This window comes from Musca autumnalis, unplaced genomic scaffold, assembly GCF_047663935.1.
Source record: "Musca autumnalis isolate F117 unplaced genomic scaffold, ASM4766393v1 scaffold_5, whole genome shotgun sequence".
Lineage (NCBI taxonomy): Eukaryota > Metazoa > Arthropoda > Insecta > Diptera > Muscidae > Musca > Musca autumnalis.
The window spans coordinates 96,284,827-96,300,346 of NW_027412088.1; the positions used below are offsets into that span (position 1 = coordinate 96,284,827).

The 15,520-nt window shown below is 37.5% G+C and overlaps 1 protein-coding gene across 1 annotated transcript in view; it reads right to left on the reverse strand.

The window, feature by feature from the left end:
• Positions 1 to 15,520, reverse strand: part of NaCP60E (Na channel protein 60E) — an 898,928-nt gene that overhangs the window by 92,486 nt on the left and 790,922 nt on the right. The window contains exon 15 of the mRNA XM_073956139.1: positions 6,238 to 6,366. Coding sequence (XP_073812240.1) covers positions 6,238 to 6,366 — 129 coding nt within the window. The remainder of the gene's footprint in view (positions 1 to 6,237; positions 6,367 to 15,520) is intronic.

Below are 15,520 nucleotides of genomic sequence, written 5' to 3' on the forward strand. Positions count from 1 at the left end.
TATTGTCAAAAGATGGAAAGTCACGTTATTCACACCAATATATCGCCGGAGGAAATCCTAGTTATCATATATAAAACATGACATATTTGATTTCTAATTGTTATGAGAACCTTAAAGTAGACTGTCTTGGTTATATCTGCTTTGGTTAAAGGGTGGTGGAATAAGCGGACACCCACTGTGCTGATGTTATCCCTTAAAGGATGCAAATATTAAATATCGTAGATATATTCCGAAAACTATTAACACGAGATCTTTCAAAACTGGAAGGGGTAACTAAAATAGTAATCGACGATGCACAGAGGGTGCAATAATCTCCAGAGGATCCAATAAATTAACAGTTGTTAGAAGTCACATTTGTAATAATCTATGATATCGCACTGGATGTAGAATAGGGTGGGGCGATTTGAATGGGAGGAAAAAATCTGATGTGCGCTACGTATTTCAGATTCTTGGTATTGTAGATAGTTATAACCCCCTAGCGTATAACTACTGCACCACATATAAATTAATTTTTTATAAATCATACGCCGATGGGGAAAAATTTCAACATTTTAAAGATATATGACAATAAAATAGCAAATAAATGTTCAAAAATGTTTTTGCGATGTTCTAAATAGTTCTTAATTATTGCCCTGGCTACTATTTTAGTCTTAGTATTGGATCGAAAATATCAATAGTTTGGCTGCCAACATATCCAAAAAACGTGACAAAAGTCTGACAAAAAACTTCGTCGGCTCGATTTTCACCGTTGCTCAGTACAATCCCAGGAATCAGAAAAGCGAAGCGCCCATTAAGATGTTCAAATTGCCCCGCCCTAATGTAGAACGAATATTTATTTAGTAATTTTCATTAGTAGTTTATAGAGGTGACGGAGGGAATGAAGAATACGAAGGAACGGCCCTGACCGGCTTTAACATGGCAAATCCCATGACCTATCACACGAAGTGTGCACTGACCCCCCCTTTTGTGTCGCATGAACTAACACGTAGCGCGCTTTCAGCTATAAAAACGATGAAAACATGAATTGGTCGTCGGGTAGGTTAATACCCACATAAAAACATATGTATTACTTTAAAAAAGAAATAAAACTGAAGACCCCGCACATGGAACGTTCGAAATCATTATAGAGATGGTACAGTTTATGCCCTGACAGATGTGCACACAAAGAATATGGCCGTTATTACTGCCAAACCGTAAATACAAAATACGAAGGACTGAAGAATACTTCATAAATCCGATGAGCAAACATCGACTGGGATCACTACGTAAGTGGAAAAAATCGAGATATACAGGATCCGAAAACAAAGTCCGAAAATTCTACCAAAGAGTCAAACATATCATAATCATCTTAAAAAGCACATCTTAATCTACTTTCTGATTTTTTTTATTGACAAATATTACTTAGTTGCAGATTGCTGTTGACGAAACACTATTTTTATTCCCGCAGCCTTTAGGCTAATGGGAGTAAATACCCTTTTGATACGATAAACATGTTCATCATTAAAATAATAGTATTGGATCCCAAGTACGTTTCGATGAAATCCGTTTAAGACAATTTGTAATTAGGGTTTTGGGTTTTCCCGGTTTTTATCATTCCTGGGAAACGGGAATCAAAAAATCGCAATTCCCGGGAATCCGGGATTTCCCGGGAAATTTGAAAATACGAGAGTGGATCAATATTTTCGTGATTTTTATACCCTACACCACTATGTGGGGAGGGTATTATAAGTTGGTTTTGCCCAAAAAGTTTGTAACGCATCGAAATAATGGTCGTAGACCCATACTTATATATACCAAAATGAATGTCTTGACGAGCTGAGTCGATCTGGATATGTGTCTGTCCGTCTGTCCATCTAAACCTTGTAATCACGTTACAGGTCGCAATTTTGATCGGATCGTCACGAAATTTTGGGTGTTGATGAGAGTCCCGGAGGGGAAGAAGCCTATTAATTTTGGTGATGCTCGGATAATATATGAGGTATACCAAAAGCAAGACCTGACAATAAAAGTAGAAAATATCACTTTTCTAATGATGTAAAGTAAGTTCTCGTAGGTGATCAAACAACGAAGATATTACAATAGTCGCAAATATAACCCAAATTTTCATTCTTGCGATTTTAATTATAATGACGAATATCACAGCTTTGACTGGGGACTTTTCAAACGCAAAGCCTGACTATGAAAATAGAAGATCCCATCTTTACAACGATGCAAACTAGGTCGGAGTAGGTGACCAAATAACAGAGATATTGCAATAGTCGGTAATACGTCTCATTTTTCAATTTTTTTGGAAATCACGCTACAGGTCGCAATTTTGATCGGATCGTCACGAAATTTTGGGTGTTGATGGTTATTGGGGGTTGGTGGTTATTGGGGGTCCTACAGAGGAAGAAGTCTATTGATTTTGGTGATGGTCGGATAATATTCAGGGGTCGGAATGGGCAAAAAAGTTATTTGGAGATAAAGTCAACGTTTTATTTCAAAGCGAATGTCTCCGCTTCTATAAGGAGTATATCAACAACAAAACCTGCTAACGAAAGTAGAAATATCACAGTTGCAACGATGTAACGTATGTTGTCGTAGGTGGTCAAATAACGAAGATACCGCAATAGCCGCTAATAGAACACAACTTTTCATTTTTGCGATTTTAATAATAATGACGAATATCACAGCTTTGGTTGAGGACCTTCCAAAAGCAAATTCTGACTATGAAAGTAGAAAATCCCACCTTTACAATGATGTAAAGCAGGTTGGTAATACATCCCATTTTTTAATTGTTTTGTAATCACGCTACACGTCGCAATTTTGATTGGATCGTCTCGAAATTTTGGGTGTTAATGGGGGTCCCACAGAGGAAAAAACCTACTGATTTTGGTAATGGTCGCATATTATTCAGGGTTGGGAATTTGAAAAAAACTTATTAGGAGAAAATGCCAACGTTTTATTTCAAAGCGAATATCTCTCTTCTGTAAGAGGTATATCAAAAACAAAACCTGGCAAGAAAAGTAGAAAATATCACCTTTACAACGATGTGAAGTAGGTTGTCATAAGTGGTCAAACAACAGAGTTATCGCAATAGTCGGTAATGCATCCCTTTTTCATTTTTTGTGCAATCACAATACAGGGCGGAATTTTGATCGGATCCTCGAGAAATTTTTGGGGTTGATGGGGGTCTCACAGAGAAAGAAGCCTGTTGATGGTTGGCGTACATCCCACTTTTGCATTTTTTTATTTAAGTTGTACTGACGATGTACTTAAATGCGATTCAACAAAATTGACCTGTGTTAATGAAGACATTCAGAGCAAAGGCGCTAAGCTATCCCAATTTTAATATTTTGAATTTTACCAGTGAAAAGCTTACGCACGGGAGTAGTGGTGTAGGGTATCACATAGTCGGTCCCGACCCGACTATAGCCTTGGCTCACTTGTTTTATCTTCACATAGTAATTTATATAAAATACAACATTTTCAAAGAGCTCAAAAATGGATGACACGTTTTCGCTCTATCGATTAAAAACGAAAAAATATGCAAAAATTCAGCATCTTGCCCGGATTTTGCCCATTATTCAAAGCTAATGAAATCGCTCTATGGAAAGTGGTTTGGCTCAAACAATGAAGTTATTGATCAGAAATTCCAATTTTATGGACCTCGAAAATCGTATGTTTTATTCTTATGCTTAAGATTGTATCAGTCAGCTGTGCCGACTGAGATATACCCTCAGCCTCGGACCTAAAGAAAAGTAGCAAACACAATACTTCTGCGTTTCTAGGAGCTTTTCGAGTTTTTGAGCCAATTTCTTAGGTATGGATTTGTCCCGAAAAAATTGTACCGTTTTAACTAGGGCCGCACACAAAACATGTTGCTGGACCGATATAGTCCATATTCCAACCTGATACATGACTAGATGAAATAATACGATATGCAAAGTTAGGACCAATCAGAAACATCCTGCGGGAGTAATCTTGCCAATTTTCCATTTTAATTGTTGCCGTCGAGGTTTCTTGGAGCTTTTAACACATTATCGCTGTAAGACATTTGTATCGTCGAAAAGGGGGCCGTACAGACAAATTGCTGAGAAAAAATTCAAATCGATCCAAGAGGAAATCAAAAACTTCACTTTTTCCGATTTTTGTGTGGAACCTGTTCTATGCCTCTGTTCGGTGGCTTCGCACCAGTCAGCAAGCCGGACCCTCTTTAGCGCAATGGCTGAGGGTATAAAAATGGGACTTTAAAATCGAAAATATTCTTTCGCACTTAAATAAAACAGAATAAAAATCCGTCGTTATAGACCATGTTTTTGGTGTTCATTAATTTAATATTAGTTGTGATAAATGTAAAAAGATATTTTCCGATTTCCCGGGAAATATGATTTTGTCTCCCGGGAAAATCCCGTAACCAAAAAACCGAGAATTCCCAAAACCCTATTTGTAATCGAGTTTATGTTCGATGATGGACCATATTGGACAAATCCCTCCGGTACCTCCCCAACGCAAAATTTCAAATTTTTCTCTAAAATGGTGCGCACGATAAATCTGGGAAAAGAGTTACCGATTGTTGGTCCAAACTTTGCTCATCACAATATTTCTTCCAGACGTAGATAAGTTTGAATATGGCTCATATCGGACCACTTCTCTGGATACAGTTTAAGATCAAAAATGCCCTCTCGGTACCATCTTAAATGACGCATGGGCACGACAACTTAAGAATTGAGTATCCAAATTTCCAAATTTACATCAAGTTTCAAGCTGGTCTATATAGGACAACATGATCGGATACTAGAGTTGGGCAATCTAGTTCCTAGTTCACTGTCCTACTTTCAAACCGTGTGAGTGATATCATACAAACTAACGTATGACATCACTCATACGCAATATTTTCATACAATTTTTTTATATACACACGATATGGACGATTAGAACTACATAGTGAATTAGATCGTTCAATCGCTATCGGATACCTCCATCATAGAAGATCAAAATTTGTTGTTTGAACCGTTTTGAAATTTTATTCGTATGGTATCCCGGCCAAAACTTATTCGGCTTTGTAAGATGCCAATAACTGATGCCAAGTCCTCAGTTAAAATAGGAGAGAACATTACTGAACATTTTAGTACCAAATGAGACCTACTCAGCGTTCTACAGGAAAACGTTTTACGAGATGCAAACGTTAAAAGCAATTGCACAATATACACCAATGGCGTCCTTTATTTATGCCGACGGCATTGGCATCATGGGTCGATCAGTAAGAGAATTCAGGCAGTAAATGTCGAGAAGACCGTTTACATACTGACCAACTGTGGAGGTTGGTTCCTATAATTTTGAGGTAGTTACCTCCGCACCACAATAAACACAACAAACACCATCAGTTGTGAAATAAGAAGAACAATATTGCTCAACAGATGCTACTTTGACTTAAGTAAGCAGTTTAAAGACAAAGCCACACCTCGTAAAACAAAAACAACGCTTTACAAAACACTGCTAATGCTACCCGTGCTAATGTATGTTTCCGAGGCCTGGGTACTTGCGCATGTAGATAAGACAGTGCTTGGTGTGTTTGAGAGAAAATCTCTGTAATAGAGAGTAATATGAAGATAAGCCAATGGGGGAATACTGCAGACATAAGGAATCCTATTTTAAAAACCTAGAAATTTTTTATGGTTTTTCCGTAACATAAAACCAATAACAAAATATAACTTCTAAAAGTGGCCAATAGTCTTGTTAACCAATTCTTTATTAGTAAGAAATTTAAAGATTTAAATTTTTCCTATTCAAATCTTAAAAACGATAAAACAAATCGAGAAATTTTATAATAAAAAGTAACACATATTCGAACAAAGCTCTTATTACTTCTAAACTCATTAAAAGAATCGGAAAATCAGTATCAAAATACAAACAAATCTAAACATCAAATAACGACACTTAAATATGAACTTTATTTTCTTTTAAACTTTATAAAACTTGAATTGAATTAAATCGAATTGCGAATATATAATAAGAAATTATAAATTAGAATTTATTTTTTGTTTTATAAAAATAGTAACGACACATATAAAATTTGCACACATCAATGTTTCTTCTTGGGCATTTCTTTTTCCTTGCTTCAATCAAACCATTTTTCTTTTTTTTTTCAATAAAAACATCAATGACACACTTTGTGACGAATACGACAAAGAACATCATAATAAAGCCAGTAAATAAAATAAAAAACGAAATAAAAATCAAACATGCAGTTTTTACCTCTTTCTTGGATTTTAGCTCCTCCGAATTAAAACTGTTGAGCAACAAGGCCAAGAACAAGTTTAGCACCATGAAATTGCCCATAACCAAAGTGGGTAGGAAGATGGCAAAGCATGTGGAGGCACCTTGCTGAAATGTGAAATTAAAAAAATGGGAACACATTATATTATAATTATCTTTTTTTATTACGATTGCAAGTTGACAATTTTTATATAAAGGCCGATATTTTATTAACTAGAAACTGTAACTAATTGGTCTGTTCCTTTACTTTTAAAAATAGTAAAAGTGGCAAAAGTAGTAAAAGTTGTGAACTTCTCTCATATCAAGTGTATGTTTTTTGATGTAAGGGAACGGGTTTCGAGTAAAAAGTGGTAAAACTTCAAGATTTTTGTACGTAATGAATGAAACATACCCAATGTAGATTCTTAGCTGTGGGCAGTGATGCCAGATTTGCCGATTTATCGGCATTTTGCCGATTTTAAGTCCAAAAAAATAGAAATGCCGATTTGCCGATTTTTACCCCTAAAACGCCGATTTTTAGTTAAGGCAACTTGTTCACATAAAATTTGCGTTTTGTGTGAAAATTGTGGTTGCTAGCATTAATAATAATAACTTTTTTGATTAATAATAATAACTAGGAGGGTTGGCGTTTTTTGTTTGGGAGGACGACTTCTATTTTGTTTTTCAAAATAGTCAATAGACTATTTTGAAAAACAAAATAATAATAATAACTTTTTTTAACATATTATAAAAACAGTTTGAATTTCCTTGATTACCAAAACGTGTACAAAAAACGAAATTGTCGAAATGTGAGTTAGTGTAAATAATTAAAAGCTGCACAAACTTTTACTTTGAACGTTGTGATCATATTTTGAATCTGTTTGATTTTGAAAACAAATTTAAGTGCCTAGCTTCAATAAATCCAACTTTTATAATAAATGGCACAGAAGATTCATTTTTCGACATTATAAAGGAATACGAATGCTTTATAAACATAAACGAAAAGCAAGACTTAGACTCAGAATTACGAGAACTTTCACGTTTAAATTTCCAAAATTTGTTTCAAGGTATTATAGTAGTGTTGCTAAAGTTTTGGAAAACAGTATGTGAATTAAGATGTGCAAATTCTGAACCATTATTTCCTATTTTGTCCAAATTTATTAAACATATTTTAGTCTTGCCACATTCTTCAGCAAATGTGGAAAGAGTTTTTAGCCAAGTGAATTTAAATAAAAACAAGTGTCCAAATCGATTAGCTAGGGAATCGATGGAAGGAATTCTCTTTACTAAAGACTACTTAAAATTAAATAAGTCCAACTGTTATGATGTTGTCATTAAAAATGATTTGTTACGAAACTTTAATTCAAATATTTATGAATGAAATTGAATTTAATTGTAAACCAACATTTCAAAATTGCAATACACAAACGATCACCTTATTAGTTAACCTTTTAAGATAATATTTGTATAAGTTTTGTTTAGCTTGACTGAATTGAAAATATATTGATCTCACGTTCTTATAAATATATACTTCATATGTATATGGTAAAACCATTTATATTCATACATATTTTAAATTGTTACCTTGTTTTATGAATTGTTAATTGTTTTGTTGTACTTAAAATGTTATTTTTTAAACTTATGCTTATTAAAAAAAGAGATAATTTGAACTGAAATAAATGTTTTTTAATTTGCCGATTTTTTGCCGATTTTGAAAATTTTTTGCCGATTTTGGCACCCGAAAAGTGCCGATTTTCGACCAAACTTATCTGGCATCCCTGGCTGTGGGTCTGTCTAATCTAGGGATAATAATTAAAAGCAAAACGACTTTTCGATTATTGCCCACAATTAAAACATCGAATTTTCTTAAAAAAAAAAAAAATATTAATGGGTCTTAATTCCTACTACTGAAAATCTATACTCCAAATTCAAATTAGCTCTGGAACAACAAAAAACATCACGGTATAAACTCACACAATTTTCACTTTATCTAACATACTGTTATAGTACGTTTACATATAAATGAATTTAATAAATCCATTGATTTCTAATGTCCATTGCTTCACATTGCGACATTCATCAATGCATGGCTGTCAAGATCATACTATCTTTAGCAACGCGTAGCGTACGGGAGAGGTATAGCGAGTAAAGGAGAGAGGAGAAATGTATTTCCGCGGGAAAAAGAGAGAAATGGAAAAGGTGCAGTGTAAAAAAATCAAACTGATGGCTTTGGTGCAGGCAGATCCTCCTGTAGAGACCAGCAAGGAAATCTGGTAACAGATACAAATAGTGTGCTTAGTAGTGAAGACGACGAAGATACCACATCTATATAGCCCGGCCCGGTAAAACCGACGAGAATACCATAAAGGTCAATCTTGTAGAGAATTTTTATAACTACAATATTTTCTTTAGTCCCGTTTTGATAGGACTTGCGGTTTCTAAGCAAAATCGTGAAAACCTAAACAACCCCTAAAAATGTCAACTTAAATCGCGATTTATTTAAAAACGCTCCGGCGATTTTTTTTTTTCTCATCTATAAAGATTGTAGTTTCAGAATCCGCAAAAACTTCCGAGGTTTAAGCACCTTCCATTTAAAATTGTTTCAAGAGCACCGTGATATATGATAGGTGTCCACATAGCTGGCCTAGTTCTTCCATCTGAGGAATATGAAAATATCCGCCGCTTATTCCACTGCCACACTGTTCACCACTTGGGCGGCTGAAATGGGGCTCCCACTGAACATATTGGTCGATGGTGTATTGATTCCGTCCACTAACTATCCAAAGACATTGGGTGTAACGTTCGAAAGCATGTTTAAGTCATACGCGCAAGCCACAGCTATTTGCAATTAGATCGGAAGTAAGAACAAGGTCCTCAAGTCGCTTGCCGGCAGCATTTGGGTGCTGACAAAGAAACTTTGTTGACCTCTTACAATGCAAATAGCCGGTCTTTGGTAAGCTATGCGACGCCAGCGTGTTATGCAAATGTTAGCGCTACGCAGTGGAAGAATATTCAAACCTGCAAGAATGCCGCCCTGAGAACTGCAACAGGGTGCCTCCTCATGACACCAGTGGACCATCTTCATGAGGAGACGAAGGTTTTACCGGTGCGTCAGCACAACAAGATGTCGATGCAGTACCTGATTGGTTGTTATCGCAGTGAGCATCCCTGTCACGATTTAATGGACAGGCTTCGCCCCACAGAATATTCAAACCTGCAAGAATACCGACCTGAGAACTGCAACATGGTGCCTCCTCATACCACCAGTGGACCATCTTCGTGAGGAGACGAAGGGTTTACCGGTGCGTCAGACCAACAGAATGTTGTCAATGCAGTAGCTGCTTGGGTGTTATCACCGTGAGCATCCTGTCGTCCCTGTCACGATTTAATGGACAGCCTTCCCCCACCTAGGCACGTTAGGAGAGACCATTATGATCTAGAGAGAGAGGTCCAAAGGTATAAAAGAGAACCTCTAGACCAACGAACCTATCAGGCAGGCTTGGATAGCATCCACACCGAGACGGTCGCAAAGACAGTACTGATACATATATAGTGTGAATGCCTTACTTGGGCACCACCTCCCACCCATCGTAGCAGCTGCCAAGGCAAATACGAGTGGTTTTAGCCCAATTAAGATCTACTCGCAGACGATGCAGTCACCTCTATTCATATTGGGCTCGAATTGATGCCACGATACCCAATACATGCCTTGCGTGTGGATTGGGACCACACGACACGTTGCATTTGTTTAGCTGCCCAGTTAACCCTCTTATCTATCTCCTGATTCTGTATGGACGCAACTAATCAAGGAAGCAGAACCTAATAACTGAAATAACCCAGCAAAGCAATCGTAGCGACATCGTAACGAAATCGGAACAAACTTCTGTCTCTACGTCCGATGGCGGACCCGAAATCGTAACGATATCTTAACGAAAGTTGTATGAAGTGGTTAACAGAATTTCGGAACGAAATTGAATTATTATATGCTTCATTTAATTTAAAATATTTAAAATTTGTATATGCTTTTTTGTGAACAGGTAGATAGCGTAAATGACGTCTCTAAAATTAAAAAGTTTCTATCTAAAACTCACTCACAACCTGAGCTTATGGTTGATGAGACGGGTAAAAAGATGGAAACAACCGACGAAACTCTTAGCCTTCTGATGAGAACGCACTTCCCGTCGAGTACTACGGCACACACAGTGTCACCGATGGAGATAGCTTATGCATCAGAAGAAGCACCAAAAATAAACAACTTGATGATTAAAGAAGCAATAATGAGCTTCTCACCATACAAAGCAGCGGGACCATAAGTTTAACGATAAGTTTAACTTCATTATTACTCAAAGTTCAAAGTCTAACTTCATTATTACTCAAAACATTGGAACGGACGGTCGACACCATGATAAAGAGTAACATCTCTAACGATATGCTCAAATACAAACAACATGCATACGTAAAAGGTAGATCAGTGGAAACCGCATTACCTGAGGTAGTACACCATATAGAGAGAACCTTCGAGATGAAGTTATATACTCTCGCAGTTTGCATCGACATCGAAGGAGCGTTCAACAACGTCAGCACCGAAACGCTAATCCACTCCTTAGACGAGTTAGACATGCTAAGGAATAGATGGATAAGCTGCGCGCTACAAGACGTAACAAAAAGAGACAAAGTTGGTCAGGGGACGCCACAGGGAGGAATACTATCACCTCTCCTATGGGTTACCACCATAAATAGTCTACTAAGGGTCTTAACCGACGAAGGATTTGAACCCATCTGCTATGCAGACGACGTTATAATACTTCTTAGGGGAAAGTATCCAAATATACTCTGTAGAAAGGCCGAAACGGCTCTAAAAATAGCATACAACTGGGCTAGACCGAGAGGTCTAAATGTCAAGCCGGAAAAAACAGAATTATGTCTATTCACTAGGAAAACGAAAATAGGAGCTTACGAAGAACCAGTTTTCCTAGATAAGATGATAAAAATTTCTCCAACGATTAAATACCTGGGAGTAATTCTAGACAGGAAACTTAAATGGAGAGACCATATTCAGGAAAGGGCTAATAAAGCCCACAGCAGAGATCATCAATGAGTTACTTGTCCCTGTAAGCCAATTGTGCACGCACAAGTTTTTTGGGCCTTTTGTTTTTTTTAATGCGTGTGTTTTCTTGCACTCTGTATTTTTTCCACCACCACCAAAAATACTTGCGACGCATCAAGACCGTTGCTTGTGCGTAATAAGTAAAACAAGTATTCATCATATTTTGCACTGTTACAAAACTCGCAATCGTAGAAAGTTTGCCAAGTGACTTATCAAGTGGAAGCACACACACAACATTACAAAAAATAAACATTTCTAATTTAATTTTTTGTTGTTTCGTTTGTGTGTGATTTTCTTTATTTGCTTGGAATGTTATGCGTGCTTTTGAATGCTCTTCTAACCTTTGAAAATCAGTGTTAGAAAATTATTTTTGCTCTCACTCTCTCGGAGAACATAAGACAAACGCTTGAATTACAAGGGTTGAAAACAACACTTGATGTGCGATGAGCAAGAAAGTAAAACAGAAAATGTAATTGCGTATTTAAAACTACTTGGCAATGCATACGCAAGTGTCAAAAAATATCCATTTTTAAATAACTTATTTTTTGAGTGGCTAGCCACACTCGTACATATTTTGAGAATGGCAAGCAACACTTGCATTTATTTTTTAGAGTAGCAAGCCGCACATACGCTTGTTTTTTTGCATGTGGCTTATGAGTGTCAAAATCAGCTACTTACGCAGTTCTCTGGCCCACAGATGATGGTCAACCTGCAGAAGAGCTATAGGCTCAAAATGGGGTTTCAATCCTAGGATGACACACTGGTTATACAGAAGCGTAATTAGACCGATTCTAACTTACGCTTCTGTGGTATGGTGGACAGCTACGGACAAGAAATGCAACGTAAAAGTACTGCAAAAAGTCCAAACGACGTGCTGCTTAAGTATTAGCGGGCTTTAGAGACAATTTTATTTGTCCACCAAATAGAAATTCAGGTAAGGTATGATGCAGCCATCGAAGCTATAAGACTTAAGTCGATGAGCGAGTGGATCGTAAGAGACCACCAAAACATATTACAGGTTACAACGGGTTAGTCAATAGATCATATTGTATCAGACCGTATACCTGAAACAATTGAATCCGCCTTGTGTGAAATTCTTATACCGGACAGGGACATGTGGATCGATGGAACCCTGGAACGGATGCCAACTGGAAGCTGTGGTTTCACAGATGGGGCCGTTCTAGGGGGGAGAACGGGTCTGGGTCTATATATCGAAGACCAGGAAACTAGAATCTCCCTTCGACTGCCCGATCATAATACGATCCTACAGGCCGAAATCCGAGCGATCACAGAGTGTCTGAACTGGTTTAAAGCTAACACAAGGCCAATCACTGTAAACATCCTAATGGACAGTAAAGCAGCAATTAAAGCAATAACAAGCAAGACGGTGAAATCAAAATCTGTCCTGCAGTGTAAAAAATCAATCAACGACATCTCCCACCATGGTTCTGTTAACATTATATGGGTACCAGGACATAAAGGATTAGGGGTAACGAGATAGCCAACTCCTTGGCAAGGCAAGCCAGAGAGCAAACTACGATAAGCATTGATAATGCTAAGCCTTTAAAAGCGGAGCGTCTAGAGTTAAAAGCATGGGCAGAAAACGCCCATACATCCCTCTGGAATACTGAAGAGAAAGGGAAAAATACAAAAATCCTCTGGGGAAACCCAGACGAGGTTAAAACAAAGGAACTCCTTCAAATGAGTAAAAAAGACATTAGTAGACTGACAGGCATCCTTACAGGACACCTAGGGCTACAGGCACACCTGCACAAAATTGGTTGTGCAGAAAGCAGCGAATGCAGAGCATGCGGAGAGGAAGACGAAACGTTGGAACACTATCTCTGTCATTGCCCTGCCTTCGCGACGCTAAGAAACCAATTTCTAGGAAATAACACTATACTAGAACTCCACCAAATTAGGGCAAGCGAGTTCAATGGCACAGAATTTTTTAACTGATAAATTTATTTTCTTTTAATAAACTAAGCAATAAAAAATGTATTCCCCTTAGGCTTTCGCAATTAGAGCGCACAACAGGCCTATACTGGTTTAACAGCCTGTTTCTGTATGTCGAAAGAAGAATGTGTGCGAAAGAAACACGTCCAAACTATTGTGTGTTTTTCAAATTTGTTTTTTTGTTTTGAAGCAAGAGCAAAGGTAAAATTATTTCGAAAACTAAAGTTCGGGCGTGTTTCATTCGCACACATTCTTCTTTCGACATACAGAAACTGGCTGTAAGTGTATGTCCCATACGGGCATGTGGCGATTCTTATATTCGCCCCTCTTTTCAACCTAACCTAACCTAACCTAACCTAACTAAAATAATGTATGTTGGATACATACAAAAGTTGGTAGTTGTGCGAAGGGAAATTTGTTTCCGACATTTCGCTCCGAATTCGCACCGAAATCGGAAGAAAAACATTGGTATATTGGGAGGGAAATTTACTTTCTACATTATCTCCGATATCTGAACCAATTCCCCTACGAAAAATCGTATAGAAATCGGAACGAAATCTGAACGATGTTGCTTCCGAAACTGTTCAGATGTGTCGGACATTCGACATTTGGTTTGCTGGGAATACACGAACGAACATACATATGCATATGCGTTGCTACAACAACATAATTCGGCCGATGAATAACAAGGCAGCAGGTGCCGATGGCTTGCCAGCCGAGATATTAAAAACCGGAGGCGACACGTTAATATGGTGTATGCATCACCTGGCAGGAAGAACTCGTTCGCCATGGTTGGAACCTGAGCGTCCTGTTTCCCTTCCACAAGGAAGGAGATGAGACTGTATGCTCTAACTATAGAATCATAAGCGTTCTTCCTATTACTTACAAGATAGTGTCAGGGATATTGTGTGAACGACTAAAGCCTATAATTGATCCACAAACATCCCATACGGGACAAGGGAGACTTCCCTCATATCAATGACTACACCCCGATTCATATTAGCTCAGTGATACTGTTTATTGCCAAGTCCGAACCGTGTGTCTTAAGACACCACTTGTAGAGAAGTTTTACATGTCAAGAAATGTCACCAACATTACTGAGGGATATTTTGCCACCGTTGACATTTTTGATGGTTTGCCTGGTCGGGGAATCACACCCACGACCTTCAGCGTGCAACGTGGGTGTGCATACCATTGCATCACAGTGGCACCCGACTAAAGCCAGTGTGGCACCCGACTTAAGCAGTTAAAGATTCCATCTACCTCGACAGAGTCATGAACACCAGAAACAACAACAGTTGGGATAGTATTGGCCAAGAAATGCTCGTCAAATGAAAATCACACTTTACCCAACACTGATACTACCTGCACTCTGAATTCGCATTTTGTATCGCGTTCATAAATTCGCCTTTGCAGGTAATAGAAGTGCTGCAGTTTAGAAATCTCATATAGGGAGCAACCGATTTGGTATAAACTTTGGATCTCGTAATATTTTGTCCAAACTTAGTTTAAGTTCGAAACTGGGTCATATAGGTTCGTAGGTCACAAAAGCTCAATATTTTTGTTTAAGTTCAGTTTAATGTCGCTTCTGTGCTCCTTTTCGTACCGTTTACAGCGATATCATGCTTTTCGTGGGCAAGTCCTGCCGCCTGATATAGTGGTCCAAAGCTCTAAATTATACGCGATATCTATCGAAAGGAATTATGTACTCCCAAAATAAGACCCGATTACAAATTAGACTATGTCGGTCCATTCCTTCAGGTACTTCCTTAGTAAGACTTTTGATCTTTAATCCAAATTCATATTTTTGTCGGTTCATATACTCAAAATTCCGAAAACCCCCTAAATACATAATATTTTTTTATTTGTTTTTTTTTCTTAGTTTAGAAATCGGTGATGACAAAAAATGGTGATTTTGGCTAGAAAAATCGACTTCTGCAGTGCGATTCTCTAACTCATTTTTTGAGTTATCGACAAAAATCGGTAACATTAAAACTGCTATCGATAGGACTTTACGACTATTTTTTCCTGTTGTGCGTTTTTCAAACTCATTTTTTGAGTTACCGACAAAAATCGGTTAAATTATGAATGAATAAAACTTGACAGCACTCTTGCTATCGGTAGAACTTTACGACTACATTTTTTAGTAGCTAACTTAGCGAAAAATAACGTTAATTACCGAAATTATATGTATTTTATTTTACCGATTTTTTGTCAGTA